The sequence below is a fragment of the Leucopleurus acutus genome (genome assembly GCF_964270905.1).
Source record: "Leucopleurus acutus genome assembly, chromosome: 3".
Taxonomy (NCBI): domain Eukaryota; kingdom Metazoa; phylum Chordata; class Mammalia; order Artiodactyla; family Delphinidae; genus Leucopleurus; species Leucopleurus acutus.
The window spans coordinates 80,801,012-80,828,623 of record NC_139145.1 but is presented as its reverse complement, the minus strand read 5'-3'; the positions used below and the strand labels follow the sequence as shown (position 1 = coordinate 80,828,623).

General features: G+C 45.1%; 1 protein-coding gene across 4 annotated transcripts in view; it reads right to left on the bottom strand.

The window, feature by feature from the left end:
- Nucleotides 1-13,190: 13,190 nt before the first annotated feature.
- Nucleotides 13,191-27,612, bottom strand: part of SEMA6A (semaphorin 6A) — a gene marked incomplete at its 3' end in the record, with an annotated part of 125,407 nt that continues 110,985 nt past the window's right edge. For all 4 annotated transcript variants that reach the window (XM_082836768.1, XM_082836767.1, XM_082836769.1 and 1 more), the window contains one exon: nucleotides 13,191-14,389. In XM_082836768.1, the coding sequence (XP_082692894.1) occupies nucleotides 13,191-14,389 (1,199 nt within the window). The remainder of the gene's footprint in view (nucleotides 14,390-27,612) is intronic.

Genomic DNA, 27,612 nt, shown 5'->3' with positions numbered 1-27,612 from the left:
CTTTGTTTAGAGCAGGCAATTAACGAGGGGACACTCGGGCTTCTGGGTACAAGAGAGCTCGTTCTACCCTCCTAGCTCCCACTGCAGAGAGAGGGAGAGGCAGATATTAAACGCTGTTCAAAAAAATTAAATAAGTAAAGAAGAGCCCTGGTCCTTGAACTACCTCTAAAAGATATCCTATTACATTTTTTCAGTGTTTCCTAGGAAACCAGTTCAGTGTAAAAACATATTCTTTGTCTTCTGCTCTTTGCAAAATTGTTTGAACCATCATATCTTATAAAAGGTTGCTCCACCGGCAATTTGAACAGCATTACAAAAAAAGCTTAATCTGCAGTTTGCTGCACCAATGAAGGTGATACACCTTTATCGGAGGCTTGAATGCTTCAGACTGTATTTGCTGAAAATGGATAAGATTATGCCATTATTTCTGAAGTGTCTGTGAAATCAAATCTTGTTGTCTTTTTCCCCTTCATATCATGTCTTTTTTCCCCCAACATACCCACGTTGCATTAAAAAAAAATCTCCTAAGATGGTTTTAGGAGATTCTTCTCAGTACTTACACAGCAGAGCATCAAAGAAGGGAGAAATAAATCTCTCTCTCTCTCTCTCTCTCTCTCTCTCTCTCTCTCTCTCTGTATTCAGTACATATGTGCTTGGTGTCCAGCACTGATATGCTTCTGTGTCCCCAGTGTCATCACTGGGTCACAATCCCCTAATGCCCACTCTGCTGTCTTGGGTCATCTCTGATTTATCTTCCACTATCATTGCATGTTTAGTTCTTATTGTGGTTTTGCAGATTGAGGTATTTGAGTGTGTACTGGGGTGGGGACCCCATGAGGGTCAAGGGTTTAGGGCACTGGGAGATTTCTTTGTTTGTTTGTTTTTGACACCTGAAATTTCAGTTGCTAACTTCATCTCCTATGTGAAGGCCCTTTGGAAAACAGGAGCAGCATCTCCTTAGCACTGACGTGGGTGTGCACATACGGAATATCTGCAAGATGGGCTGCACGGTGTTGTCTGCACCATCGGAAGAGTGTCGCTGAGGGGTTAATCTGACTCCCATCCCTTGTGTCATTAATCACTTAGCTTCCTGCGGTGTGGGCTGTCTCTTCGTTTCTGATAGGCACTCTTTGTCATGTTAAAAAAGCATCCCCAAGCCCACGTCACCTAATAGGACACAGGATGATTAAAAGCACTGGCTGTGGTGTCACCCAAATGTACATCCTGGATCCACAAATCAGCTCAGTGAGCATGGAAGTTCTTCAATTCTTCTGTGCTTCAGTTACCTTATCTGTCAAATGGAAATGACAAAGGTAGGATTCTTGTGAGGATTAAATGAGCTAATGCTGGGAAAACACGTAACCCAGTACCTGGTACCTGGTGAGTGTGTAATCAGTGCTACTATGACAACTGCTAGCAGTAATTTTGTTTCTGTGTGGACGTGTGTGGAGACTCAACTCTTACTATCTTACGTCTGATGATAACTTAGTTTAGCAAATTTCTTGTGCACCTATAGTTTATCAGGTTAGGTGTCGACTGTAGACTTACAAAGGTGAAAAAGATTCACTTCCTGCCCTTGATGTGTTTACAGTCAAGTGGAGAAGCAAATCTTTCCAATGGATTGTGGTACAAATTAGAAATCTTTATGCACAAGCTGCTTTGGGGGACGAGAGAAGGAAAGCCCAGCTCTGCCTGGGAACTCAGAGAAGGCTTGGAGGAGGCAGGGTACCTAAACCAGGTGTTGATGTGGCAATTGTGGTGGTTGATTACATTTCATTTTTGTAAATTAAATGTTTTTAAGTGCACAGAATGTGGCAGGCTGCTGATATCCTGCAGTATCCATTCCCCCTTCTTTTTTTTAAAGTCCCAGCACACGCCTGAGTTTTAGCAGAGCACAAGAAACTGAAGTTTCCCAGCTTCCATTGATGCCTGATGTAGCCCTGTGGTCACACTCCTGTCCCTGGGATGTGCTAAAGAGTTCCGTGCCACTACTGGGATTAGCTCTTAAAAATGGCTGGGGAGGGCTTCCCTGGTGGCGCAGTGGTTGGGAGTCCGCCTGCCGATGCAGGGGACGCAGGTTCGTGCCCCGGTCCGGGAGGATCCCACATGCCGCGGAGCGGCTGGGCCCGTGAGCCATGGCCGCTGAGCCTGCGCGTCCGGAGCCTGTGCTCCGCAACGGGAGAGGCCGCAACGGTGAGAGGCCCGCGTACCGCAAAAAAAAAAAAAAAAAAAAAAGGGCTGGGGGTGGTCCACCACTCTCTCCTTTGCTCTTCCGGTTGACTGAGAAAATGGCACAATTAGAAACGCTTCTCGGATCCAAAGAAGGAAGGCACACATTGAAAGTTGCAGAGCTGCCCCACCCATGCTGGATCACGTGCTTTGGGGCTGTTACATGAGAGTGAAATAAGTTTCTATCTTTCAGCCTCCACGGTCTGGTGTTACTTTTTTTCAGTAGTTAAATATGTACTTCATAGTGTATGGTGTCAGGCAGTGAATTAGGAATTGGGACGCCTGCTTCTTGCCCTCAGCCCTGCCAAGAAAGAGCAGCGTGTTATTGAGCCACCTCTCGTGTCATGATTTCGTCTTCTCCAAAAGGAGAGGGGTGTTGAACTAGATTTCTCAGCACCGTGAGATATATGCTAATGACTCGCTGACATTTTTGGTATAATGCTTTACAGTTGTAACAAAGTAGTTTTTCTCTTGAAAGAAATGTCACAAACTCTTGGGATGAGACATCCCAAGGGATGGGCTTGGGACTGAGTGAGTGGTACATCCATCCAGGCTAAATGGAGCTGAGATTGGAAACGCTCTGGACCCGGACAGGGCAGCACTGCAGGTGTGCTCAGGGAAAACGGCTGTGAGGGTGTTGGCATAAAGTCCAAGGCACCAAAGCAGACAGGCAATCCAAGACCGCCGGGCGTCATGCTGGTGCCACAGTATTGCCTCAACAGCAAAGGCGGTGAGTGAACCTACAACTGTGTTCCTCGCAGTGCTTTCTGGGGCCCGTTCTCGAGGCCAGAGAGTCCTGCCCAGAGGCACCACTGGGGCCAAGGAGACAGGAAGAGTCCTGGCAGCAGGGAAGGCAGGATTCAGTGATAGGACAACCTGTTCTCCCCAGCCGGCCATCTGAGAAAGGAGGAGGGGCACAGCACTGTAGTGTTTGGAGCCCCCAGGCCTCCGAACGGGCAGCATGTGGCTGAGATGGCCGCAGCAGTGAGAAAGAGCCAGAACCCTATCGGGCCAAGCAGGGCTTTTGTTTAACGAGGTCTGGCTGGCTGCTTTTGTTGGCAGATAAGGAGTGTTTAGGGGAGAGAGAAAAAAGAGACATTTTCATTATCAGCAGGATGGGGACTCAAAGTCATTTATTTAATTTGAAGATTTAAAGGACTAGGATCCCATTTTGGATGCCAAGTTGGAGAAGAAGGATACGGTGGGATTCTGGGTTTTGTAAGCACCAGTAAACGTTCACCTCATGTGACTTTTTTCTTTTTGCGGTACGTGGGCCTCTCACTGCTGTGGCCTCTCCCGTTGCGGAGCACAGGCTCCAGATGCGCAGGCTCAGCGGCCATGGCTCACGGGCCCAGCCGCTCCGCGGCATGTGGGATCTTCCTGGACCGGGGCACGAACCCGTGTCCCCTGCATCGGCAGGCGGACTCTCAACCACTGTGCCACCAGGGAAGCCCCACCTCATGTGACTATTACACACTTCTGTGAAGTAGACGGGGCCGCCATCATTGTCTACTTTTGCACATGGGGCAAAGGACATGCCAAGAGTTTGAATGACTGTCCCACAAATGGGGAGGCCAGCTCAGACTAGACCCACAGACTCACAGTGAGATGCACTTCCTTCTCAGCTGCTTTGCCTTGTGAGAAGTGAGAACTCCAGATTGCCAGATGAGGGCTGACTGTCCCTAAGAGCCTCTAGGGGGCTGGCCTTGGTGGGCCTGGTCTTGGAGCACCTCACCCTCATGACACCACTCCCACTGAGCGCTGCTCTGTCCCTGGGCCCAGGCTTGTCTACTGCTCTGGCCAAGTAATTAGAGAGGATCTTTTTGGGTCACTCTTTCCTGAGGACAAAACAAGCCCTTTGGTTTCTCAATTAGAAATCTCAACAGATTGAGTGACAAGGAGAAGTTTTTGATCTTGCTGTTTTAGTCACCTAATTAAAATGAGAGGCAGATGCTCCAACACCTAGTAATTTTCACCTCACTTACTTTAGCTCCAGTTACAGCCCTTCCCGACTGACTTACACTGTTTTAATTACAAAGTCAGAGGGAAATAAGACTCTTTACCTGTTTCTATTCATACATGTCAGTCTAACACATTATCTTTTCTCCCCAAGCAAGAAATGGGATTGCAGGACTTCTCTTCACTCTGGAGACAGAGGGGGATAAATCTTTGGTTCTTAAAATTAAACACCAATAAGAATTCAACGCAGCCAACACCTAATCAGACTTCAATAGACAATTTTGTTTCAGACAACAAATGTATCCTTTTCCCAGGAATGGAGGAGGCAGGTCTTCAGAACCACTGCATTTGGTATTGTCTTGGAATGCACACTTTGGAATAGAAACCTTCCTTTTCAAAGTTAATCGGTTATTGACTCGGACCCTATAGATCAGGGAAAGTTAATCGTGTCAGAGGTCGTTCAGTTTACCGAGTACGTAATTAAGTAAATAGCACCGTGCAGCAGTTGGAATTATGTGTATATTTTATACCAGAACTACCAAAGTTGGTGCCAGCCAAGCCTTCATCTTTACTACAAAGCATATTTGTGGGCTTCCCTGGTGGCGCAGTGGTTGAGAGTCCACCTGCCGATGCAGGGGACACGGGCTCGTGCCCTGGTCCGGGAGGATCCCATATGCCGCGGTGCGGCTGGGCCCGTGAGCCATGGCCGCTGAGCCTGCGCTCCGCAACGGGGGAGGCCATAACAGTGACAGGCCCGCGTACCGCAAAAAAAAAAAAAAAAAAAGCATATTTGTGTACTGAGAAAAGGCTTGTGGACTGGGAACAGGGCTTCAGCTGGCAAACAAATAAACAAACAAGCAGCAACGCTCCAACCAAGCAGAAAGAAAACAGTGGGGTTAAGAAGAAGGGTGATTTTCCTCTCCCTCTGAGTGAAATCTGTCTGAGGTTACCAGTTGAGCAGGCAAGTGAAGATGCTGGCTTCCTCAGAGGGCTATGGAATAGCCCGACACGGCGACTGGCTGGGCTGCGCTGCCCCCAGGGCAGGAGGGAGGCCAGCCACCCACTCCAGACAAGAGGGCCCTGCCTCTTCTGCACCATGTGCCCTCATACCAAGCAGCATGTGAACTCTAGGACGGCCAGTCTTCAGCACTGGCAACATGGAACATGGGCAGTGATGTGGCAGAGGAAGATCGTTACCTAGGTGGAGGCCATCTCTACCTTCTGTCTCCTATTGGGAGAATCATGCCACCATTGACATCAGAGATGATGTCGAATTGTTCAGTTGGTACCCATAGTGCCAAAGCGGCCAATGGGCCTAACATGAGAAATCAGCAGGGGTATTTCTTTCTTACCTCTTCTTTTCATACTTACTTTACCTCATTCTTCTGTGAAGGGAAGGGTAGGCAAACGCTTTACCCTTCTAGATATAGGACATTTCTTCGACTCTGTTCCCAATTAAGCCTGCATTCTCTTAAGCTTCTTACATTTCTCTTGTGCTCTGTGAGGCTCGGGTAAAAGGAAGAAGCCCTGAAAGCCAGGCCTTTCATCTTTTTCTTCCACTGAGGCAGCCCTTGTCACGGCCCCTGAAGTGGGAGGGTGCATCTCAAGAAGGGAGGTCACGGAATTCGGCTTCAGCTCTTTTTTTTTCCTGCTTTGTTGACAGTTCCCCATAACACTGCTGGCATCAGGACTTTGCAGACGCAGGAAGGAAGAGATGTATTCTTTAATGATGGAAGAATATTAGAGCACAATACCCTTAAAATAGAACGTGTGCGCCTGGCCTTTATTTGGGGGATTTTATTGTTGTTAGCCGCCTCTCCTGGGAAATGCTCTTGGGGGGCTTTTCCCCTTTGGTGAAACAGAAAAATTGTGTAACCTGAGGTGTCCCCGAGAGAGCTGAGGGGATGATGTCAGCACACAGGTTTTGGAAACATGACTCCATTTTTATTTCAATCACTGTTCCAATAGATCCCTCCTCTCCAAACTCCAGTTTCTGTAAAATAAGAAAAATCATACATGTGCTGCTGCCCACCCCACTAGGCTGTTCTGAGGATCTAATAATAGAACGGACAAGATTATGTCTGCAAACTGGAAAACGCCCCCGATGTAAATTGTCATGTCATCCACAAGCAGAAGCCCTGCTCCTCTTGGGTTGGCACCATCCCACGTTTCATCTTTTATGAAGCAAAAGTTAGCCCTATTATTGACATTCGTGCTTATGCACTGACATGGGCCAGGTCTGCAAAATGTTCTGTGTCCACACCTGAGAACTAAGTTTCTTACCCTCTCTCTCAAACACCCACTTTCTCACCACCCTGTAACATGGTCAGGGCAGGTGTCATGATGAACAGGATGACAGAGAGCGTTTGGCTCACAGACAAGAGTTCTCATCATCTTCCTCATCCTAGGAGACCCCTGGGAATCCTGCTGGAGTTTCTTTCATGCTGGTTACCTGGCATTGCTCTTGTGTAATGTCACCTTCATCTGTTTTTTTTTAAAAAATGAAAATCATCAATGAGAAAAATGCCTCCAATTTCATGGTTACTTACTTTCCCCTTCATTAGCATCCCCTTATTTGGACCGTTATTGCAGCTCCATCATCGGGACCAGTAACTTGCCCTGGGGATGATGTTAGTGATTCTCAAGGGAAAATCTCCTTTTATTTGAAGAGATTAGGAAGATTAGGAAGAATAAAAAACTGCTAGTCACCTCGGTCAGCATCCGTGGGCTGCCAGCGACCCGTGTCCAGGCCCCTCTGCAAAGGTCTTGTCTCTCACTCCTGAGACTGTAATTTATGACAGTTCACATTTGACCAGAAAGTGCTGAGGTGGAATGCATGTTTTACCAGGAAGAGGAGTGAAAGACCTCCCAAAGGGTCCACCTTCAGCAGACACTGGTTCTGACCCCTGTGACATGTTTGGTATTAGACACCAAGAGGAAAAAGCCTCATGACAGCAGCTGTTGGCACATGTGCGCAGGGATGTGTTTGCAGAGGGGGATGGGGAACTCCCCACCACTCATCTGCCTCTCTTGATTTACTCAAATTTCTTTTCCATTTGCTAGAGGGACATCTGCACATTTTTCTGCCCAGTCACATTTAATGCACCTCAGTTCAGATATAGCTCTCTGTTGAGGTCAACTGCCCCCCACCTCCAGGCATCCCCGGGGGGTTAGAGCTAAGGATACACAATAGTCTAAATGGAATACTGAAGATCCCCATCTGTCTGGCAGGCCCGATCAACAAATGTGAGCCCTTCCTTCCCAATTCTGTACAAGAGACACATCACCACGTGGGTTTAAGACAGGCGTGAGGTGTGGGTTTCTAAGGGTTACGGAGTCCAAGCACCCAGCTGTCGCAGTGCTCAGCCAGGATGAGGATTATGCTCTTAATTGTGTTATTTTGTTACTAAAGGGTCTTTGAAATTCCCCTTTCCCTCGAGCAAAATATCCCATGTCTGAAACTGTAGGTGCCTTTCTGACACTTTTGTTTCACTTGCTGAATGACTTTTTTGGAAAGAGCTTTTGTTCATGCAAACGCCTAGGCACTATGGTTCTGGGCATCTTGTTTGGCTTCTGCCAACTTAGGAGACTGAACAACGAGACCAGTTTGTGTTTGCTTGGCATGGCACTTAAGGAAAGCAGGCAGGTCTAAGACATCAGCTCTGGCCCCGTGAAACACCTAGCCTGTTGGCAGTACTGGGACAGCCACTCCTGAGAGCCAACAGTCTGAAAACATCTGGCAGAAGCCACCAACCCTGTAACAGGCAAGCAGGCAAACACAACAATTCAAAATCTAGGTTATCTGAGGCACTCCTCAGGCCTGAGCAGGGACATCCCTGGGGTTCCAGCTAAAATACAGGCTGCACCTGTTCAGCCTCTGTCACCTCTTCACTAGACAAGAACAAAGCTGACTTCAGCAAAAGCCACCATCCCAAGTATCAGGTTGCACTGCAGGGACTGTCTACAGTGTGATCTGAGCTCCAACCGACCCACTTGCCTCGGCCCAGATGAAGGAATTTGGGATGCCCAGCTGGGGAAGAGTGAGGCGTGTCTGCGGGCCTTCCTGTGACAAAGGATGGCAGAGTGATTTGGGGATGAAGTTTGGGAGGAGCGAGTGTCAGGTCTTTTTAGCTAGCATTACTCTAATGATATGAATGAAGAGGGCATGAAAGACAATAAAGTCGTCCTTGGAAGAGTGTTCTACTGCCAGCTTTGGGATCGTGGCAAGTCCTTTCACTCAATGGACCACAGCTTTCTCATTTTTTAAAATGAAAGGGTCAGACAAGCTGTTGGCCATTCTCTCCATTTGACATTTGGGTATAACCAGGCAGGGCAAACCCGTCAGTCACGTAAGAAGGAAGCTCTTCTGACCGGCAAAAGAAGGAATGGTCACAGAGCTGATTCAGTTCTGTTTCCTAAAGAATCCGAAACTGGATGTGGGGTTTTCACGCATTGCTCCTACCAATTTGGCATGCCACGTGGTACATTGCCCAGCAGCCAGCAGCCTCTTCCTGGACCATTTCCACATTACTGCCAGGTAGCTTTCTAAAGCACGAACATATGTGCTTGTGGCTTTCTAGGCTCCAAATGGACTCCACTGCCCATCAGCTAAAATCCTAGCACATGGTCCACAGGCCGCTCCCGATCTGACCCCAACCCCCTTCCCAGCCCTGGCCCTGTCAGGCTCTCTCACAGACCCTGCTCAAGGTCCACTAAACCTTCTGTGTCCCAGTCACAGCACCTTCGGCACCTTCGTACAAGTTTTCCCTTCTGCCTGCCCTAGCCGTCCAGAGAACTGATTCCGTAAGGACCAGCTCGTGTGTAGCCTCGAGCCCCAAACCTCTGGGCCTTTTCCTCAGCACTTTGTTCCTGTCTCCCAATGGCAATTACAGAGGCCGTGTCCACCTCTCCTTATAAATGAGGAGGCAGCAACTATATTCTAGTCAACTTTTGTGCCTGACAGCGCCTCGCCCTATGGGTGGGATTCAAGTAACACAATTGGAAACGAGTTATCAGAAGGTGACTAGACCATTGTAGGTGTAAATTGAGGTCCAGCCGCAGCTTCCCACACTCAAACTGACCCAAAACACTTGTAAAAAATTATTTCAGAAGGTCAAAAGTAAAATACTACAGCTGAAGACTTACTTAAATAACTGTTTTAAAAATATTCCAGAGGGGGAAAAAAAGCCCTGATCTAGGCATTTCAAAAGGCTACCCTGCAAAATAAAAATCAAGTGCTGCATTGCACTATAGCTCTGACCGTGTCTTCTGGCTTACAAGAGATAGATGCGAACAAAGAGTAAAATCCTGCACCCTCCACCTTATTAATATGTAAAAAGGCTGAAGTCACATCTGTGCAAGGATTTTTTTTTTTTTTTTTTTGTGGTACGCGGGCCTCTCACTGTCGTGGCCTCTCCCGTTGCGGAGCACAGGCTCCGGACGCGCAGGCTCAGCGGCCATGGCTCACGGGCCCAGCCGCTCCGCGGCGTGTGGAATCTTCCCGGACCGGGGCATGAACCCGTGTCCCCTGCATCGGCAGGCGGACTCTCAACCAGTGCGCCACCAGGGAAGCCCAGGTTCTATTTTTAGTGGACCTTACATAGTAAAATCCTAGCCTTGATCTCCTTAACTATCAAGCCTACCAAAAATGTTTGATGATGAACAAGCCCATAAAAAGAAAATGCGTGAAATGAATTGAGGGAGTCAACGCATGCTCTGCCTTTTAATTACCAGTGGCTTCTGCTCCGATCCTGCTCCAGGCTGGGTGCAGGCAGAGAGAACACTTCAATAATTTGGGGAGCAGGGTGTGGGTATTGCAGACAAATGGTTCTAACTACGTTGTGATTTATGCTTTGGAAGCCAAATAGAGATGGAGGAAAGAGGAGCACCCTAGGCAAAAAGGGGGAAATTATGAGATAAATAAAAGCATTCAGGACACAAAAGAGAATGTAGAACAGTCTTGCTTTATTACTTTTAAGTAATAAAGAGCCTTTTCCTTGCCTTTTTGTCTTTTTTTCCCTTCTTTTTTTTCTTTTTTACAACATACATTAAGTCGTGAATCAGATGTTAGGGGGTGTGGAGATGGAAGGAAAATTGGTGACATCACAATATTTTTTACAACTTTACAACAAATATAAATCTGAGTTGGTTGCATCTACCAGTGTCTAGCAAGGGTGGAAAGCAAAGGCACACTCAGGTTTATGGACCCTCTCCCCACACGCTGTGGGGAGCAAAAGAAAAAGGGAAAATACTTAAATGCAGAAGACCAGCTCAATACCTGTGGGCATTTTAGGGTTAACACCACAAGTGATGGGTTGTGGGATACAGGGACTGGGGTGGAAGTTTGACACGGGGCTCTGTAACACAGCTGAGGCATTGATGCCCGCACATGGGGACGAGAGAGCAGGTGTTGCACCTCAGTACTCCTGGGAGTGAAGCTTGGGGGAGAGGGTAGCAGGGTGATACATACCCACACCTTCCTAAGTTCCACGTTTCTAAAGAAAATAGAAGGAAGAAGACAACATCTCTGTTCGTAGCAAAGTTTCATGGTTTCAGGGTACAGAGTTCACGGGGTGTGAACATTGATTCCACTAACCAAACAAACAAAACAAAAACATAACACAAAAATAACAAAAACCTATCCCGAACGACAGCAAAACTGCAAGGGGTGTTTGGAATAAAAGGCTGTGCACGTGCCCTTGCGACACGCCCAGGTCTCACTCTGTTTACGGAGGTACCACTTTTCACAGCCAATTCAAAATTATCCCCAACTTTCTTTTCTAGAAAGTTTTCTTTTTAAGACAATACTAAACCCAGAAGATCAAACTGGAAATGAAAAAGAGACAAAGAGACCACTAAATATACTGTTTAGCTGTTTTTAAAAAACCCAATAACAACCAACAATGCTCACAGTTTACAGTATGTTGACAATTCTTTTGTTCGTGATAAGAGTAAACAAAAGTCCCTTGTGTGTGCTTGAGCTAATGAAAACCAAGGGGAAAAACACACGCCCAACCCCCTCCCCCTACAAACAATACCCGCAAAAGGATAAAGAAATTTTAAAAAATTAAAAACCTTTTGCCCCAGTCAACGTTTTTGTAGCATCCATTGTTGTTGGCCTTGTACTTGGAGTTACTCATTAATCACAGCAGGGACCAGCCTGCCTGCATCTATTTCCATGTCATTTCTTTGTGAGCATTGCACCTGTGTGCTGCGCACATGGCTTGGAGACTCCACCCAGGTGCTTGCCCAACCTCACTGCTGTGTTCTCCAGGCAGTGGACACAGCAGGAATGAGGACTGGGACGTTAGTCCCTTTTCTGCTGGCTAATGAGGATTTCATCATTTTGAAATGATCTGAGAATACAAGGGAAGCAGGGAGCTCTGGAGGAAGAAAGGAGATTTGCCACCCACAACACTGGGGTCCACGCTTGGCAGCATGGCCAAAGGGTGGTTGGAGTTGGCACGACCAGAAGAATGCATGAATCGGAGGGTGTGGTGTCGCCCAGCTTTCCCAGGCTGCAGGATTGTAACCATCACCACTGCATTCTTCTTCCATCTGCTGGACGCTAATCTTCCAGAGGGCTGGACTGGGGGTGGGGGGAGGGAGGGTTAAATAAATATCTGCATTTATTTCAAAAGGGGGAAAAGTTGATCATAATGACAGTTTGCAAGTGTACACAACTCAGGGTGTAAGGCACAAATTTACATGTGGAAAACAGGCTATTCACAGATGTAACCCCACGAAAAACCTGTGTGATCAAACCATTAATTGATGCAAGGTAGCAGCCAGCATATTAATTAGTTCACACGGTTGGTGGATTTTGTTTTCTGTCTCACATGCAAAGTGAAATGAGATGGCGTATCACAAGCTGGTGCCTTCACAGAAAGTAGGAACCACTGACAAAGCCATGTTGGCAGCAATGGGACGCGATGTTCCATTCTAAAAGTTCCTCTCCTGGTTGCTTTAGAAGTTAAGATCTGGAAGGACTTTTAAACTAATTACTCTTTTGCATGTTATAAGCCAGGGACCTGACCAGCAAATTTAACTGGTAGATTTAAATAAATATTCCCCTCTTAAGTTTTTCCTTTAGCTAGATATCAGTCCAAACACAAGCTCAGGATTCCAGCTGCAACTTACTTACTCAGTGAATTTATTGTAAAAATAAACTCAATTATTCCAGTTAATGGATTTCACGTTAAATAGTTTTAACTGTCAAGGGACTTTCTGAAGAGCTGTTCAGAGGACGGTATATGGAGAGTCCTTTCCTTAAGGAAAAAAGTGTGAAAAATAAATAGTTACTTGCGTTAACGGTCAGGTTATTTCATTAAAAGAGAGGAGCAGAAATTTATGACATAGTTGCCCAACATGGCATTCATCTGCTATAACAGAAAGCTGTAACACTGGTGGGCATTTCACAGTATCTGCGCATAGTAAACTTCTGCCCTTGTTAACGTCTGAGTTAGAATTATCAATGAAATTTTTTTTCTTTTTAATTGTCATGATTTTTAAAAATGTATCTGTGTTTTGCAGGTTGGAACGCTAGCCCAGTTGGGCAGCGCTCGGTGCAGTCATGGACACAATGTTGCAATTGCCGTTCACGCGCGTGTGTGTGCATGTGTGTGACGTGCGCGTGCGCGCAGGCTTGCGCGCAGGCGCACACGCGGGGCTGGGTGGGTGGGTGGGTGCGTGCGTATGTGCTTTTGGCTCATGTTTGTGATGCTGATTGAAGTCTTTCGTGAGTCCGACCTGTTGCAGGGCGTGGGGGAAGAGTGAAGGAAGAGAATGGAGGTGAGTCCCGCGTCGCGAACCTTCACCGAACAGCTTGGCCCAATTTTCAAGAGCGCCCCCCCCGCCCCCCGCGTCTCAGGGGAGGACCCAGAGTCCTGGGCGCCGCCGCGGCCGTCTTGGTCGGGTGGGTACTCAGCAGCCGCGAACCTTGCTGAGCTGAGCGGGCGCCTAGCCTTTCCTGCTGGTTCGACACCTGACCCCTCCCCCAGGGATTATGTACACGCATCGTTGGGCTTCATGGAGGTGGAAAGGGGGGCAAAGGAAGGTTTGGGGGGCACGTCCGGCTTTAGCGAGGGCGTGCGCTTCAGCCCCGCCCGGGTCAGTGAGTTGTAGGCGTTGAGGCTGGGCTGCCTCGAAACAGTCACGGCCTGGCCCGAGGGCTGCGAGCTGTGCACCTGGATGGAGTCCACCCTCTGCGGGGCGGGGGGTGGGTTGTCTCCCCGGCCAAAGCTCTGGTTTCTGGAGAGGTGGGAGGAATTGGAGGAGTTAGTATTGTTTCTTTTGAGCGTGGCGGCCTGGTGGCTTCTCGTGAGCGAGTTCGTGGGGTAGCTCCTCTTATAATCAAGCCCGTAGGACGAGGAGTGGTGCATCTCCAGCCGCTTGCTCAGGCCGTTCTGAGACAGGGAGGCTCCGGGAGGACCCAGGGAGGCCTCCCGCTGGGGGACTTTGGGGGGCAGGCTGTCCAGGTTCTCCACCAGGTTCACCCCATGGTTGGGACTCTTGCTGCTGAGATGTTCCTTGATGGTCTTATATTCCAGGGTGGCCGCCTGGTCCTCCAGCGCCAACTGGGCCACCTCGCTCATTTTGGGCTGGTCCACGTACTCGTGCTGGTAGCCCTGCTGCGTGATGGGCAGCACGACCACGCTGGGGATGTGGCTGGGGGAGGCCCGCAGGGGCAGGTCGGTGGGGATCACGGGGGAGCCCATGGGGGGCATGTCCTTGGTGCAGGCGTTGATGAGGTTCTGGTTCCTTTCCCACTCGCGGCTGCCGCGGTTGGGCTTGCGCTTCTGCTGCAGCGTCGGGGTGGACTCTGGGGTAGGCAGGGCGGCCAGGTCCAGGTGGTGCTGGTCAGCCTTGATGAGCATCTTAGCGGTGTTGCTGGGAGTGGCGAGCTTGCCGTTGTGCATGAGTGGCGTGAGGATGGCCTCCGGCTTGGGGTCTTTGGACTGGGTGTCCCCAAAGAGGCCGCTGAGCTTGGTGACGCTGCTCATGGAGCCGCGGCGCGAGTGGGCGAGCTCCTTCTCCTTGCGGTGCACGGAGGACACGTCTTTGCGACGGTGATCGCAGACGCAGTAGACGATGATGCCCGAGAAGACGGCTCCCATGACAAAAGCCAGAATGACCGCAATGGCCAGGAGGGTGACAGGAACGAGCTGGTCGTGGCCTTTGAGATAACTCTCCCGAATCACTCCTGCAAAATACATCGCATATGGTGTTAAGAAATGAAAGCAGACCGTGAGGCTGATTTTTGTTTGGCATGCACCCAGTTAATTAATAACAGTAATAAGTGAGAATAGCACCTCCGCAGAACTCAGTCTTCAAGACGCCGTTTGCCAATCGTTAACTAATTAATCCTCCCCACCCCACCCCCAACTATGTAAATAGACTTCAATTGTTGCCCTCTTTGTGTTCTAAAAGTGTTTCCCCCTCTTTTCAAGTATAGGCTCTTTCTACTTTGCTTCACTCCATGGAATATGGAAGTTTTTCCTTTCCAACATTTATCCTTCTTTCCCTCTCATCTCTTTTCAATCCTCCCGGTCCTAAAACTGCAAGATATTTTGAGTCTGGGGGAATTGGCAACAATTTTATGCATGTTAAATGAACAAATTGCACACCACTCCAGGCTTCCAGGGACTTTGCTGATGACTTCCTGTGGGCAACATGGCCTCTATCTGGAGAAAAGCTGGTTAGCATTTCAACCAACTGGGGGAAAGACAGGGTGTACCATTTATAGTGTAAGAGAATAGCTAAAGTGCACAGATTACAAATATTTATGCTGATTTTGCATCACTTCTACAAGGGAGAAGAAAAACCCTTGCACACTCAATTTCAGATAAATATGCTAAATGTTTGAATGAAGCTCTTCCCTTACTTGAGCTGAAAGAATATTTAGAAAAAGAGACCTGTAGTGAGTTTGAGAAGTGTCAGGTATCATTATTACCGCTAGAGTTTGTTGTCACGGTGAAATTCTTCAGCAGAGCTAATCTCTTCAGTTTAATAAAAATTGTGTGGCTCTACCTGTCAATAATCTTACACTACGTAAACCAAGATGCCATGTTTCTGAAGAAAGTGGCTTTCCCTGTTCCTGCTTAATTAGCCACCAAGCTGAGAGACTCTAATCAAATGCAAACACTGAAGCTTTTATTTTTTAATACCAAGTGAGAATACACATCACAATTGTCAGATCTTAAGTGCTTGATGCAGTAGCTAAAAAAATAAAATCTCAAATACCTCAATTCCTGCCTCTGGAGAGTGAAAGAACATGAATACATTAGAGGCTCTGCATGGGCTGAGGAAATGTAAACATTGTTCCTATTATGGAAATGATAGTAAGACAGAAAATGTACCTTCTCTGGTCTCAGGAGACACATTTTTCATCGACTAAATCAACTCTTTCTGGAATATGTTTAATGTGTTTTACTGGCAGATATCAGTGGCATAGAATTAGAATGAAATGAAATAAAAATCTCTATCCCTTCCCAAACCCACAACACACAGCCCTTACACTTCTGCTGAAATGCTTTGTGTCACAGCTGAGACCTTGAAGAAATGCAGCTTTGTCACGGAGTTTTTCTGCTAAAATATTTTGATTGGTGAAGCAGTGGTTTTAAATCTCAGAAACCTTAGCCTGAAGAAAAAAACGTTCTCTTTCTCTTTTCTTTGTGAACTCTCCTCCTCCCCCCAATTGTGACATCACAGTTGGTTGCTGTGGAAATGACTGTCCTGTGACAAAGGATTGTGACTTCAGGTGGGGGGATAAATAGAAGCAGCAAATATCTCTTGAGAAATAAAGATTCTGTGATTAAACAAATGCCCTCCGTAGTGAAGGGCAGGGGAGGTAATTCACCCCAGGGAAAAGATAGTAAGACACTGAATGATTTCCGTATGTGACACTTGTCAAATATTTCAAGATTTATCTTCATGAACTTTTAAGGGGTAGAAACTGAGAAGCAAAAACGAGCCGGAAATTCAGCTGTAACTCACACCTTATGTGTTGTGGAGCTCCCCAAACAGTGGGGTGTCTTGTATCCAAATATGTTTTAATACCTAGTCACCAAGGAACTGTGCCAATGAGAATTTCTTCCTTAAATTTGCATTTCCTTGTTGTAATGCTAAAATAGCAACTGATTTTCTTTCAATTTTGGTTTTGAGTGGGTTTCTACTGAACATCATTTTTAACCACCTACATATGATGGTACAAAAAATGTACACCTGTGAATAAAATGGGTTTAATTTTGCTTATTGGTGATGTCACCGATGCGGGGTACTAAATTTTTTCATAGCAGTGGGTATTTCGTGGGTCCCTTCCAGCCAACTGTATTTACGGGGGCTGGGCCTTCCCAGTAGATTCATACTTGTGATAGGTAGTTATCTACAATTGACTTGGGATTTTACAATTTAAATTACCATCTCAACAAGAGAACTATAGAAAGCCGGAGGCTAGAGCAATCCATTTGTTTCCTTTATTGTTTAATTGGGAGAACTCCAAAATTTTAAAGTTTATCTATTGCTTCTTTACTTTTAGCTCCCAAATAATTTTCTTTCATGTCTGAAGGTCCTTAACTGTCTTAGACTCATGGACCCCACTCGCTCTTTCACTGGGAAAAACTCTTTTAGTGGATGATATTTGAGTTCAGGTTTCTGGTTGGTAACAAATCAAGCAGGGTCTGACCTTTGAGAAAAATAGTGTCTCAGATGGCTTTCTCTGGCTCATGTTGTTATGTAAATAGCGTCCTTAAAAATCTTTCTGCATATACATCCCTCTTGCTTATAGCTGATTCACTTTGTTATAAAGCAGAAAATAACACACCATTGTAAAGCAATTATACTCCAGTAAAGATGTTAAAAAAACCAACCAACCAAACAAAAAACCTTTCTGCGTTTCTTCGGCTTTGAGATATCGACCCTGAGGCAGGTGGCTTCCCTCATCCACCTGTGCACATTCAGAAACCCCACGTCCAAAGTTAGAAACAGATCAGAGATTAAGTTGAAAGTCAAGAAGATAAGACGTTAAAAGTTATTTTTGGAAAATGCCTTCCAAACTGAAGGCTTTCTACTTATATCATGAAAAAGGGCAAATGATTAAATCAACTTTTTGCCAATGGTCACTGCACAGGCTTGAACACACCAGACTTGTCAGTGAGGCCGGGGGTAGTGCAACACTAGAGCTCCCCAAAGGCCTGGAGTTTTAAGCTCCTATTTACTGTTGGGTGACCTTTGGGCAAATGACTTAACGTCTCTGAGCCTCAGTTTTTCCCGTCTGTAATGTGGGGTTAACACACTTAATGCCTTACTGTGTAGTTACAAGAATCAGTTTAAATAATGATTAAGAAAGAGCTTAAGTGCTGTAGTTTGCTGGACAAGTCTAAAGGTCAGAGGAAGCCACAAAAGAGAAATGGTGGGTTAGTAGTTCACCGAGGGCTTAAGAGTAACAGTCATAGGCTTTGCCATTAAATCCATTTGCTATAGGTCTCCCAGGGGAGGGATAGACCTGTTCTTTCCAGCTCCAAACCTTCGGCTGTCCAAATGTTGCCAAAGGGTTGCCAGAGGTCGATGAGGCAACATCAGGGAACATGTACCTCTGTTTCAGGACTGCCTATAGGTCCTGAGTTTTGAAATAAGTAAAACAACAACAGTGGGAAATGTTGAGCAAAACACAGAGATTATATACTCCTAGTGGAGGAATAATAATCCTGCAGTCAGCTCCTTGAGGGCAGGGACCATATTTTATATGCATTTATAATCCTAACCATCCCCAGGGCTCTTAGGTCGGACACTTAATAAGTGATTATGAAAGAAATGGGTTTGCAGGACATTGTAGAGACATGTTTTTAAATGGACTTCTAAATTTGCTGGGTCATCTTTGGAGTGACTATGTATAACCTTGCTTCTGAAATCACAGAAACATATCTCTAATCATACAACAGAATATAATCATACTAACATCCATTAGGCAAAAGAATCTATACAGGTGCTCAGTATGTATTCAAAATAATAATAGGATAAACTTTTTTAAAAATGAAAAGACATTTGTTCTGGGATAATTCCACAAGAGAGGGTGAGGGTAAATGGGTTATTTGTAACAACTGAGTGCGCCAGTAGAATTGACTAATTCAGAACAAATGCGTCTTTACAAAGGGCTGGGGCTGGAGAAACATCATTGCTTCAGGTGCTGCGATGAAACCCTGGGGAAGTGGAGGGCCTTTGTAGGGTGGTATACTCCCTCCCCACGTTCCCCCACTGTAGAGGGGGAAAGTTGGCTCCAGCCTGGGCTGTTGAAATGCCTTCCTCCACCAACCCCTGGGCCTTCTGCTGTCACCAGTTGAAAATGGGGCATTAGTAATGAAAACAGTATCTGAAAAACCCTTTGCATTGATTAATTAATCGCCAGCTATTTCTCACCAGTCATGAGGTGCTAAATGGTTATTCTTTCCACCTTCCTATTGCAGGAAGCAAGACACACAATGGCGTAGAGATTTCTCTGAAATCATGCCTTAAATTGGCAGAACTGAGAAAGAATAGAATATCCACTTTTTTTTTTTCCTCTGAGGTGAGAGAGTTTTCAGATGCTGCTAGAAGGAGGTCTCGGAGGGGCAGTTTGAAGCTCTTTAGAGGCTGAAGCAATGAAAAGATTACGAACAACCCCGCCCTCCAGGCCCTACAATATGTAATTCAAAAGAAGAACAATTATAAACTGCAAAATAAGAGGCAACCCAACACAGTTCTGACTTTTCCTACGATGACTATATCAATGCATTCTGAAATTTCACACATCAAATTCTTTATTTAAATAATGGTTTTTGGTAGCTCGCGGGTACTCTGCTGTTGTCTCTAGTCTGCACAGGGAGCCCAGCGCCAGCCTCTGGGACAACATACCTCAGAAAATATGCTCTCCTAACTCAGGGCTCGATGGTGATGTTCTTGGTGCCTTGACTGTCACTCTCCTGGACTAATAAGGTTTTGGTGGCAAGCATCTTGCAGCAAACATTTACTAAGCACAGATGAAAGTACTATGCTGGGTTTTGGGGAGACAAAGGTGAAGGAGGCACAAACCCTGTGATCCAGTCGGGGAGAAGGTAGGTGCGCACACATCAACTACATCCAAAGTGCGGAAGCGTCATGAGATGCATTGCTTCTACCTAATATGGATGGGCAAAGGCTTTATGTAGGAGGTGACATTTGAGCTAAGTCTAAAGGGTGCGTAGGATGTCAGCTCAAGTGGAGACAGCAACAAGAACCAAGGCATGGAGGGGAGGAAAGTGAAGGCTGTGTTCAGTAATGGCCAGTGCTCCAACTTCCTTCTAGTCTCTTAGCTGTAGGCACCAGCCTCTCCGCTGCATTCGCACTTGCTTCTGGGCTTTCACACAGGCTGCTCCCTCTGCCGGGAATATCCCTGCTTACCTCCCATCCCACTGACCTTCTCCTTTAGGTCTCAGCTTACATGAGGAAGCCTTCTCCAACTCCCTCAAGCCAGTTTAGCTCTTCCTTCTGTAAGTGTCCCCAGAGCTCTGCACCTCTCTATCCTAAAATCATCAAGGAGAGATTTCCTGCTGAACCCCCAGGCATAAAGGTGCTCAGTAAATAGCTGTTAAATAAATAGTAAATGAATGCATGAATGAATGAGTACTTGCAGGGGAAAACTAGGAGTGAGTGCTAAACACCATTTGGAAGCAGGCTGTGAAAAGCCATGAAAGTCTGGAAAAGATATTTAGAAGACATGTCAGTTTTGGAAGGAAAGTTATTGGTTAATTTACCTGTCATTTTAATGGTCTTCTTGCTTGAGAAAGCTGACCATCGAGTCAGAGCGGGGTTCAGCTTACTCTGTTTCACATTGAATCCATTATTGAAAAAAATACAGGCTTCAAAGAGTCAGTACCTTTGCATCAAAAGCACAGCCAGTCTACTTGAATTTATTATTACTGTTATTAAAATTAAGACTCTGTCTTCAACTGTACTTATCCCCTGCATCATACAGACATACCTGGGAGATGTTATCTGTCCTATGAAAAAATGAAGCCAAACAGACCAAGAAAAATACATGAACTCTATTGCACCTATTAAAGTAAGTCCCAAGGAAGAGCCCGACCCATCCCCATCCCAGTTACCTTGCTAAGTACGTGAGGCCTTAGGCAGACAGTACCTTGAAATGGTTAAGTGCACACTTTCCTCTCTCACCCCTGTTCACTGGACTGCCTGTGTCAGAGCTGCTGTGATATGATGGATGTGTCTGTCGCCATAGTGAAGTGATTAATAGGCATCTGTGTAAAGCGGACCTGGTGACCACAAAGACAACAAAGCCCCTCTGTGTCCTTTAGAGAAATATGCAAAGGCAAAAAGGAGGATGGACATTTCCTCCATCGTAGAGCCGGAGTGGGGTTCGTGTTGGGTCTGAGAGCTAAGAAGGATGGCAAAATACCAAGAAAAGCCCTGGAGTGGGATGCCCTAAAAATAGACTCTTCATTCTGCTTTGTAGTAAGACAAGCCTGTAATTCCCTTGAAATCCTCCTAACAACTTGGGTGGATGGAATCTAACAACCCAATCCTTCTTGTTTGAAAATCTTATTGCAGCAAAATGCCAGCCTCAGTCCTGCAAGGCAGTGCGAGTGAATGAACGAGTCCCGGGCCAAGCATCACCCTGCTAACCACAGAGGGCCTGCTGTAATCCCTATGAAAGAGAGAAAAAAGCAGATAGGGGGAAAACCCTAACTGGAGACAATTTATCCTCAAAGCCACACCCCAGCCCACAGAGATGACCACACGGGAAGTGCAGTGGGAGCTCTCTGTGGTTATCTCGGCAGGAAGCAGCCTTCTCCTTGTCTTACTGCATAATGCGAACCAGATGGCTTAGAAATGAGCTGAACTGCCAGCAGCCGTGGAAATGGACTCAGAGTTTATAACTCAAACTTTCCTTTTTCTTTTATTTTCAATTTTTTTTTTTCTCCCCCTGGCAGGCTGAAGATTAGGTGCCGGGAGGGGCCATGGTCTTCAAGATGTATCGTTAATGACTGACCATGCCCAAGTAGAGGCAGCTTCCTGGCTGTTTAATATCCTCAGTTCAGAAGCTATTTTAGAACTCATAAACTGAAATAATACTGACTGTGGTTGTCTGCAGATGAATCCACTTCCATTTCTATCACCTTTGAAATTGATACATTTTTACTTGTTGTTGGGATGCCATCGCAAGAGGGAACGGGGGAATGAGCATACAACTTCATTTTTCCCTCTGGGCCACTGGGAGTTCTGGGTTCACTGTTCCTCCTCTGCTGCACTGCTTTAGACTCGGCACTGCCAGGGGGCGTGCTACACCCAGAGTGGAGATTGAGGTCTAGACTGGGGGTCATGATGAGATCATTTAAAAAAGCCATGCTCTGGAATGTTGATCTGTGGTTCCATGTGTTAGGACTGTCACCGTCTTTGTAATGACTATTTCAGATGGGCAAAGTTTTAAGCAGAATTTGCGTGGTTTATCTTCCTTCCTTTTGAGGCTTTCTTTCTAATAAGGCTAGAAACCCAACATCCAAATAGGTTTTGAAACCAGACAAAGCATTTCTGTTTTCCAGCTTCCTGGTCCCATCTTCCTTTGCTCTCTTAAGAGGCATCAACGCTACAAAATAGGGAAGTGGATCTCCTTATAAAATTGTGAAATTCAGGTGATTCTTTGGATTATTTGCAGTGCTTTGATTTTTTTTTTCTCTGCCAAATGAAGATAAAACAAATATGAGGAAATAGGTTTGTTTGAATATTCCTAAAACTTAAACTTGCTGGAAATATAGTTCTTGGGATCTGGGTTATAGATGGGGCTGGGTATTATTGGTTAAGAACGTAAATCTTGAGGTCATAAAGACCTGGGTTCAAGTCTTGGATCTATAAGTAACTAGCTGTATGATCTTGGGCATTGTGCAGGACACATGTTAATGCTCAATTAATAATGTAAGGGGAGTGTTTCTAGAATGTCTGACAAGTTACCTGCCTTCTGCATGGTCTCAGATAGGCTATTTTGATGGAACGCTTTGGTTGGGTACAAGTGTATTAGCCAAGAATGGAGCAATAAGGATTTAAAAATACAACAAAATCTTGGAAAGTGACCTTAAATAAGAGCCCATACAACTTGGAAGGTGTCCTTAAATCAGTAATACTCAGCGTCAGCATCACCAGGAACTTGTTAGAAATACAAATCCTTGGGTCCTCCTCGGACCTTCTGAATCTGAATCTCTGGAGATTGGGTTCCGAAATCTATGTTTTAATATGGCCTCCAGATGACTTGTATGTTCACTAAAGCCTGAGAGGCACTGCCCTAAATGATATGAATAATATTCCAGAAAACAGCATCAAGGTGTTATGCTTTAAAGTCCAACCCCAGACACCACTGAGGCAGTGTATAGCCAGACTTTCAAAATTATTTGTAAAAAAAAAATGAATAAATAGTCTTCCTCGATGTTCACTGAAGTGTGACTCTTTAGTGGGTCTCGTGTATGACATTTTCTTGCAGTTGCCATATTCTGACAAAGAATACAAAATGGATAAGGTTTTATTGGAGAGACAAACACATCCCTAACACTTTCCCTTGGTACCTGACAAAAGCTTGACATATGGCCTAAAATGTTGTACCACTACTTCCGTAACAGAATCAACCCAATATGCCAGAGCGAAAAGCTGCTGGAAAAATGCACATGGTCTCTTTATTTGCCTCAGCATAAAGACAGGGGAATTGTTGATGCTCCCCAACTGTCGCAGGGGCCATCAGGTAGTGGCTGGTACTAGAGAGCCCAGTCAGGACTGAGTCCCAGGGACAGAAGAAGCAGAAGCTTGGTAGGAACTCACTATTGAATAGAGCAACCTCCTTTAAAGCTTGCATCACATGTCACCTTGAAGTCAACTCCACTCAAGCAATGCACAGCCATCAAGCAACATCTGATAATGACTCAGGGGATCTTTTCCCTCACCCCTCCATGATCAGACAAGAGAATAAGAAACTCAGGAAGATTCTTTTCCTTTCTTTTCTGGATGGAAGGAGGGACCCGAGCTCATATTTCATTCCCCATATTAAGGTCCTGCTTTAGAGTAATAAAAATGCCTGGTACAAAAGTGCCCTCAGCAGAGCTCCGTGCTTACACATCTGCTGAGTTGAACTGAATCTGCAAATCCATAGACTTACATAAGACATTTTAAGTTACATTAAATTTCTGCTGTGTGCTTTTAAGTCATGGAGTGCAAGACCCATCGTCACTTACGGTGTATTTATTACCTTAACAAAATGTCAGATGATTGTGTCCAGTGTTATCTATTATTTAAGAATAATAAGAGGCTGTAGGACTGGAAACAACAAGCTCTAATATGTCCAAAAGGTTAGGCATAACGCAGTTTGCTGCCTTATAAATTTCTTGACATCATTTTCCCTTCTAATAAAGCATTGTCAGTGGTGACTATACTGAACTTCCATTATTTCTATACAGTTCATAATGGCTGCCCCTGCCTTTAGCGAAGAAATCTAATTGCAGATACATATTTGAAAAAGAGTGCATCTTTTAAAAAATACAAATTTTAAAAATAATTGCAGTGGGAAGTTCCTGTTATTCCGTTAAAAAGGAATCTCTTCACAAAGATAATGCCCAATTGTAGACTTACAAGAGCTTAAGAAATACTCATTAAGGATGACAGTCCTTCATACCGCCCATAATTAGCTTTCTGACACCGATTAAGAGCTGTGTACTCTGTACCCAGTATATGTGAATTTATCCAACTGCGTTTCACTAGTAGACTCCAGGGCCTTTCAACCACTAAAGTGCTGGGAGACTGACCTCTGATACCGTTCTTGCAGGTCTGCTCAGGCCCGCAGTGCAGTCCACGTGCTTTGCAGGACTTCACCTGTTTATTACTTGCACAGCCTGTGTCTCCCTGGGACCAGCGAGTGGACACAGCTCTTCTGTCCTCTTTCTTTCTATGGCAATGGCATGAATTATGTATTCTGAGCAACTCTTGCAGCTTTTAAGGCCATTCTCATGTGTAATGTCAAGAAAAGAGAGGCTGTCCGCAAGAGATTTCCCGGTTTCCACTCTTTTGCCCTTGCTAGACTACTTTGTTGGTGGAGCAGCGAGGTTTGCAAAGTAAAACTTGTGTGTTACAAGCATTTTTTTTTAACTCCAAGAAACGAGGCTATCAGAAAGACAGTTTTGAGACAAAGCTAATATTATTTTCCCATTATTACACATGCTCCAAAATATATGTCGACTCTTCACAATTTTATTGTTAGGACAAAACAAATTTGAGATGAACACAGTGCAGCTGAACCAATTAAAGAGCACTTTTTTTTTTTTTTTTTTTTGTAGTACGCAGGCCTCTCACCGTTGTGGCCTCTCCCGTTGCGGAGCACAGGCTCCGGACGCGCAGGCTCCGCGGCCATGGCTCACGGGCCTAAGCCGCTCCGCGGCATGTGGGATCTTCCCAGACCGGGGCACAAACCCGCGTCCCCCGCATCGGCAAGCGGACTCTCAACCACTGCGCCACCAGGGAAGCCCTAAAGAGCACATTTTTAACTACACCAGATGTTCAGTTAATATGATCATGCCTAACCTAGTCCCTGTAGTTCTTGAAAGTTCCATTAAGCTGTCAGAAAACTTTGTCATTTGTGTGTGTTTTTGTGCAAAAGATAGGAGGGAATGGAAAAAAAAAAAAAAGACTGAAGGAAAAGGGTGGGAGCAAAATGAATTCATGTCAAGGGTGATGTGGCTTGAAAAAGTGGCTACAGATTAAAGTAAGTAGCACTTTTAGAAGGTGAATTGATTTTTTTAATACCCCAAGGTTTAAGTTGCTGATTTTAAAAGAAAAAATTAAAGTCTCGATAATCATAATTTAAGTTCTTCATTTTTTTTGAGAAAATGATGTTAGGCGAAGAGAAAAGGGTTTAACTGGTATCTCTAGGAAAGAACATTCAAATATTGGTGTTCAGATTCAGGCAGGCAGGGAGATGAAACAGCTTTCTACATGGCTGACATTTAACTTTTTTTTTTTGCGGTATGCGGGCCTCTCACTGTTGTGGCCTCTCCCGTTGTGGAGCACAGGCTCCGGACCCGCAGGCTCAGCGGCCATGGCTTACGGGCCCAGCCGCTCTGTGGCACGTGGGATCTTCCCGGACCGGGGCACGAAGCCGTGTCCCCTGCATCGGCAGGCGGACTCTCAACCACTGCGCCATCAGGGAAGCCCTGACATTTAACTTTATTTTTCTTCTACCCTTTCCACAATAATCTCATCAAGACCTTAGATAAATTCAGCAAGTTGTCAAGAGGATGCAAAATTAATTAGATCAAATCTACCTCTCTGCCCGCACTGCTGAAAGAACAATTACAGCCGACCACGTGGGCATCCTCCCCGCCACACGCTCACAGGGAAACTTGCATGTCTTCCAGTAGAGAGCCCAGCACCTGACCTCACAATCTATCATTTTCCTGGGTACCTCAAAGAAAAGCCAGAGACTGCAAATAGATTCCTTTTCAGTAGGTGATAAAGAAATATTAATTTAGTAAACAAATAAATGGTGGCACCCTGGATTATATTAGCATTTCTTTCTTTTTTTATATTAGCATTTCTTTCTTTTTTTTTATATTAGCATTTCTTTCTTTTTTTATATTAGCATTTCTTTCTTTTTTATATTAGCATTTCTCTCCACCAATTTCAAAATCTGTTCTGGATGAAAAGTCTGCCATGTGCCCTGCACCCCAGTGTTTAAACTAAAGTGATAGAGAAGGCCGAGTCTGGAGTTGAGCTTGCTTGGGGCTTTACCTAGGATAGAGCTCTTAGCTTGGCAAGGATCATCTACAGAAAATGCCAGTGATGTGTGGAAACACACTTTAGATCCAAAATTGATGCAAGATTCCACTTCCCAAGCTTATTGTGTGTACGTGCAATTAACCACCTAATATGATTGAATAATCAATTTATTATATATCTGTCATCTGTCAATCTCTTGACCTCTGTATTTCCCTCCCTACCACCCATCTTCCTTCGTATCACCCACTGCTTACACGTAAAGCCAAAACCCCTTAGCATGACTTTTAATCTCAGTTCCCTTTCTGGCCCTTTTAAATGCTTCTCTTACTCTCAGACTTCACTCTGCCCCACTGCTAGCCAGGATGTCACCTGTGTGTACCCCCTGCTAAACTGCAAGCTCCTTGAGTGCAGGGCTTATGTTGGATCAGATCAGTGTGTACTGTAGCATTCAGCAGAAGGCTTATGTGTAGCGCATGTTTGCTGAACGAATGAACGAAGAAAGAAGTGAACAAACGTTGCCATTTTGCCTTTCTTTGAGACTAGGGTTATTGTTACCATTATTACATTTTCTCTTAAATTAACTATTATTTTCTAGTGCTCTGATTCCAGTTCATATCCTTCAAAGTTGTGGAAATGAGAAATGAAAACAAAGGCAGCCGTATAATTGAAGAAGAAAAATAACCCCATATAGTTTACATAACTGTTGATAAAAACCTGAGGTTAAATTAAAATTAGAAAGAAACAGTAGTTTTAATCATACCCTTGTTTAGGAACAGTTTGACTTCTAAGCCTTCTTCACTTAAAAGTGGTGTTTGGAAGCTTGCTTTCAGTGATAATTTTTAAAATTAACATATTTCAAACGCATATACAACTTTTAGTGATATTTCTCTGGAATTAAATACAATGATAATATTTTTCACAGGATGAAATCTTTAATTCCTCTTCTATGGGTTATTTTAGATTTTCTAACAGTTGAAGGGCAAATGTAGACTAGAGATTAGATCTTATATACTCACTGGAGAAGTTATCAGTAACCTCTTCAGTAGGCTTGCCAGGTAGCAAATAAATATACAGAACTCCTGGTTAAATTTCAACTTCAGATAAATAATAATGTTTTAGTATAAGTATGTCCCGTGCAGTAGGTGGGGCATACTTATACTAAAAAACTATTCATGGTTTCTCTGAAATTCACATTTAACTGAGCACTGTATTTTATGTAGCAACCCTACTCTTCTGCCTCCAAATAATGGGCTTCTACTGGTTCCCCATAAATATTCTTCAGACTCACTCTAAACTTTCGGAGATTAAAATAGCTTAACAGAGCATAACAAAAATGATAGTAAGCCTTTATGGGGCAGGTTTAGCACAATTTACAAATTTAAAAATATACTAATGGACTAAATTTCAAGAATTGTATCTTCATCAGCAACAACAGCAACTTAGATGCCAACTTTCTTATGAACTTTGAAAGATACTTTTCCTCTAACCCTCAAAACCAGAAATAAGGAAACTCAGGGCTTCCCCGGTGGCGCAGTGGTTGAGAGTCCGCCTGCCGATGCAGGGGACACGGGTTCGTGCCCCGGTTTGGGAAGATCTCACATGCCACGGAGCAGCTGGGCCCGTGAGCTATGGCCGCTGAGCCTGCGGGTC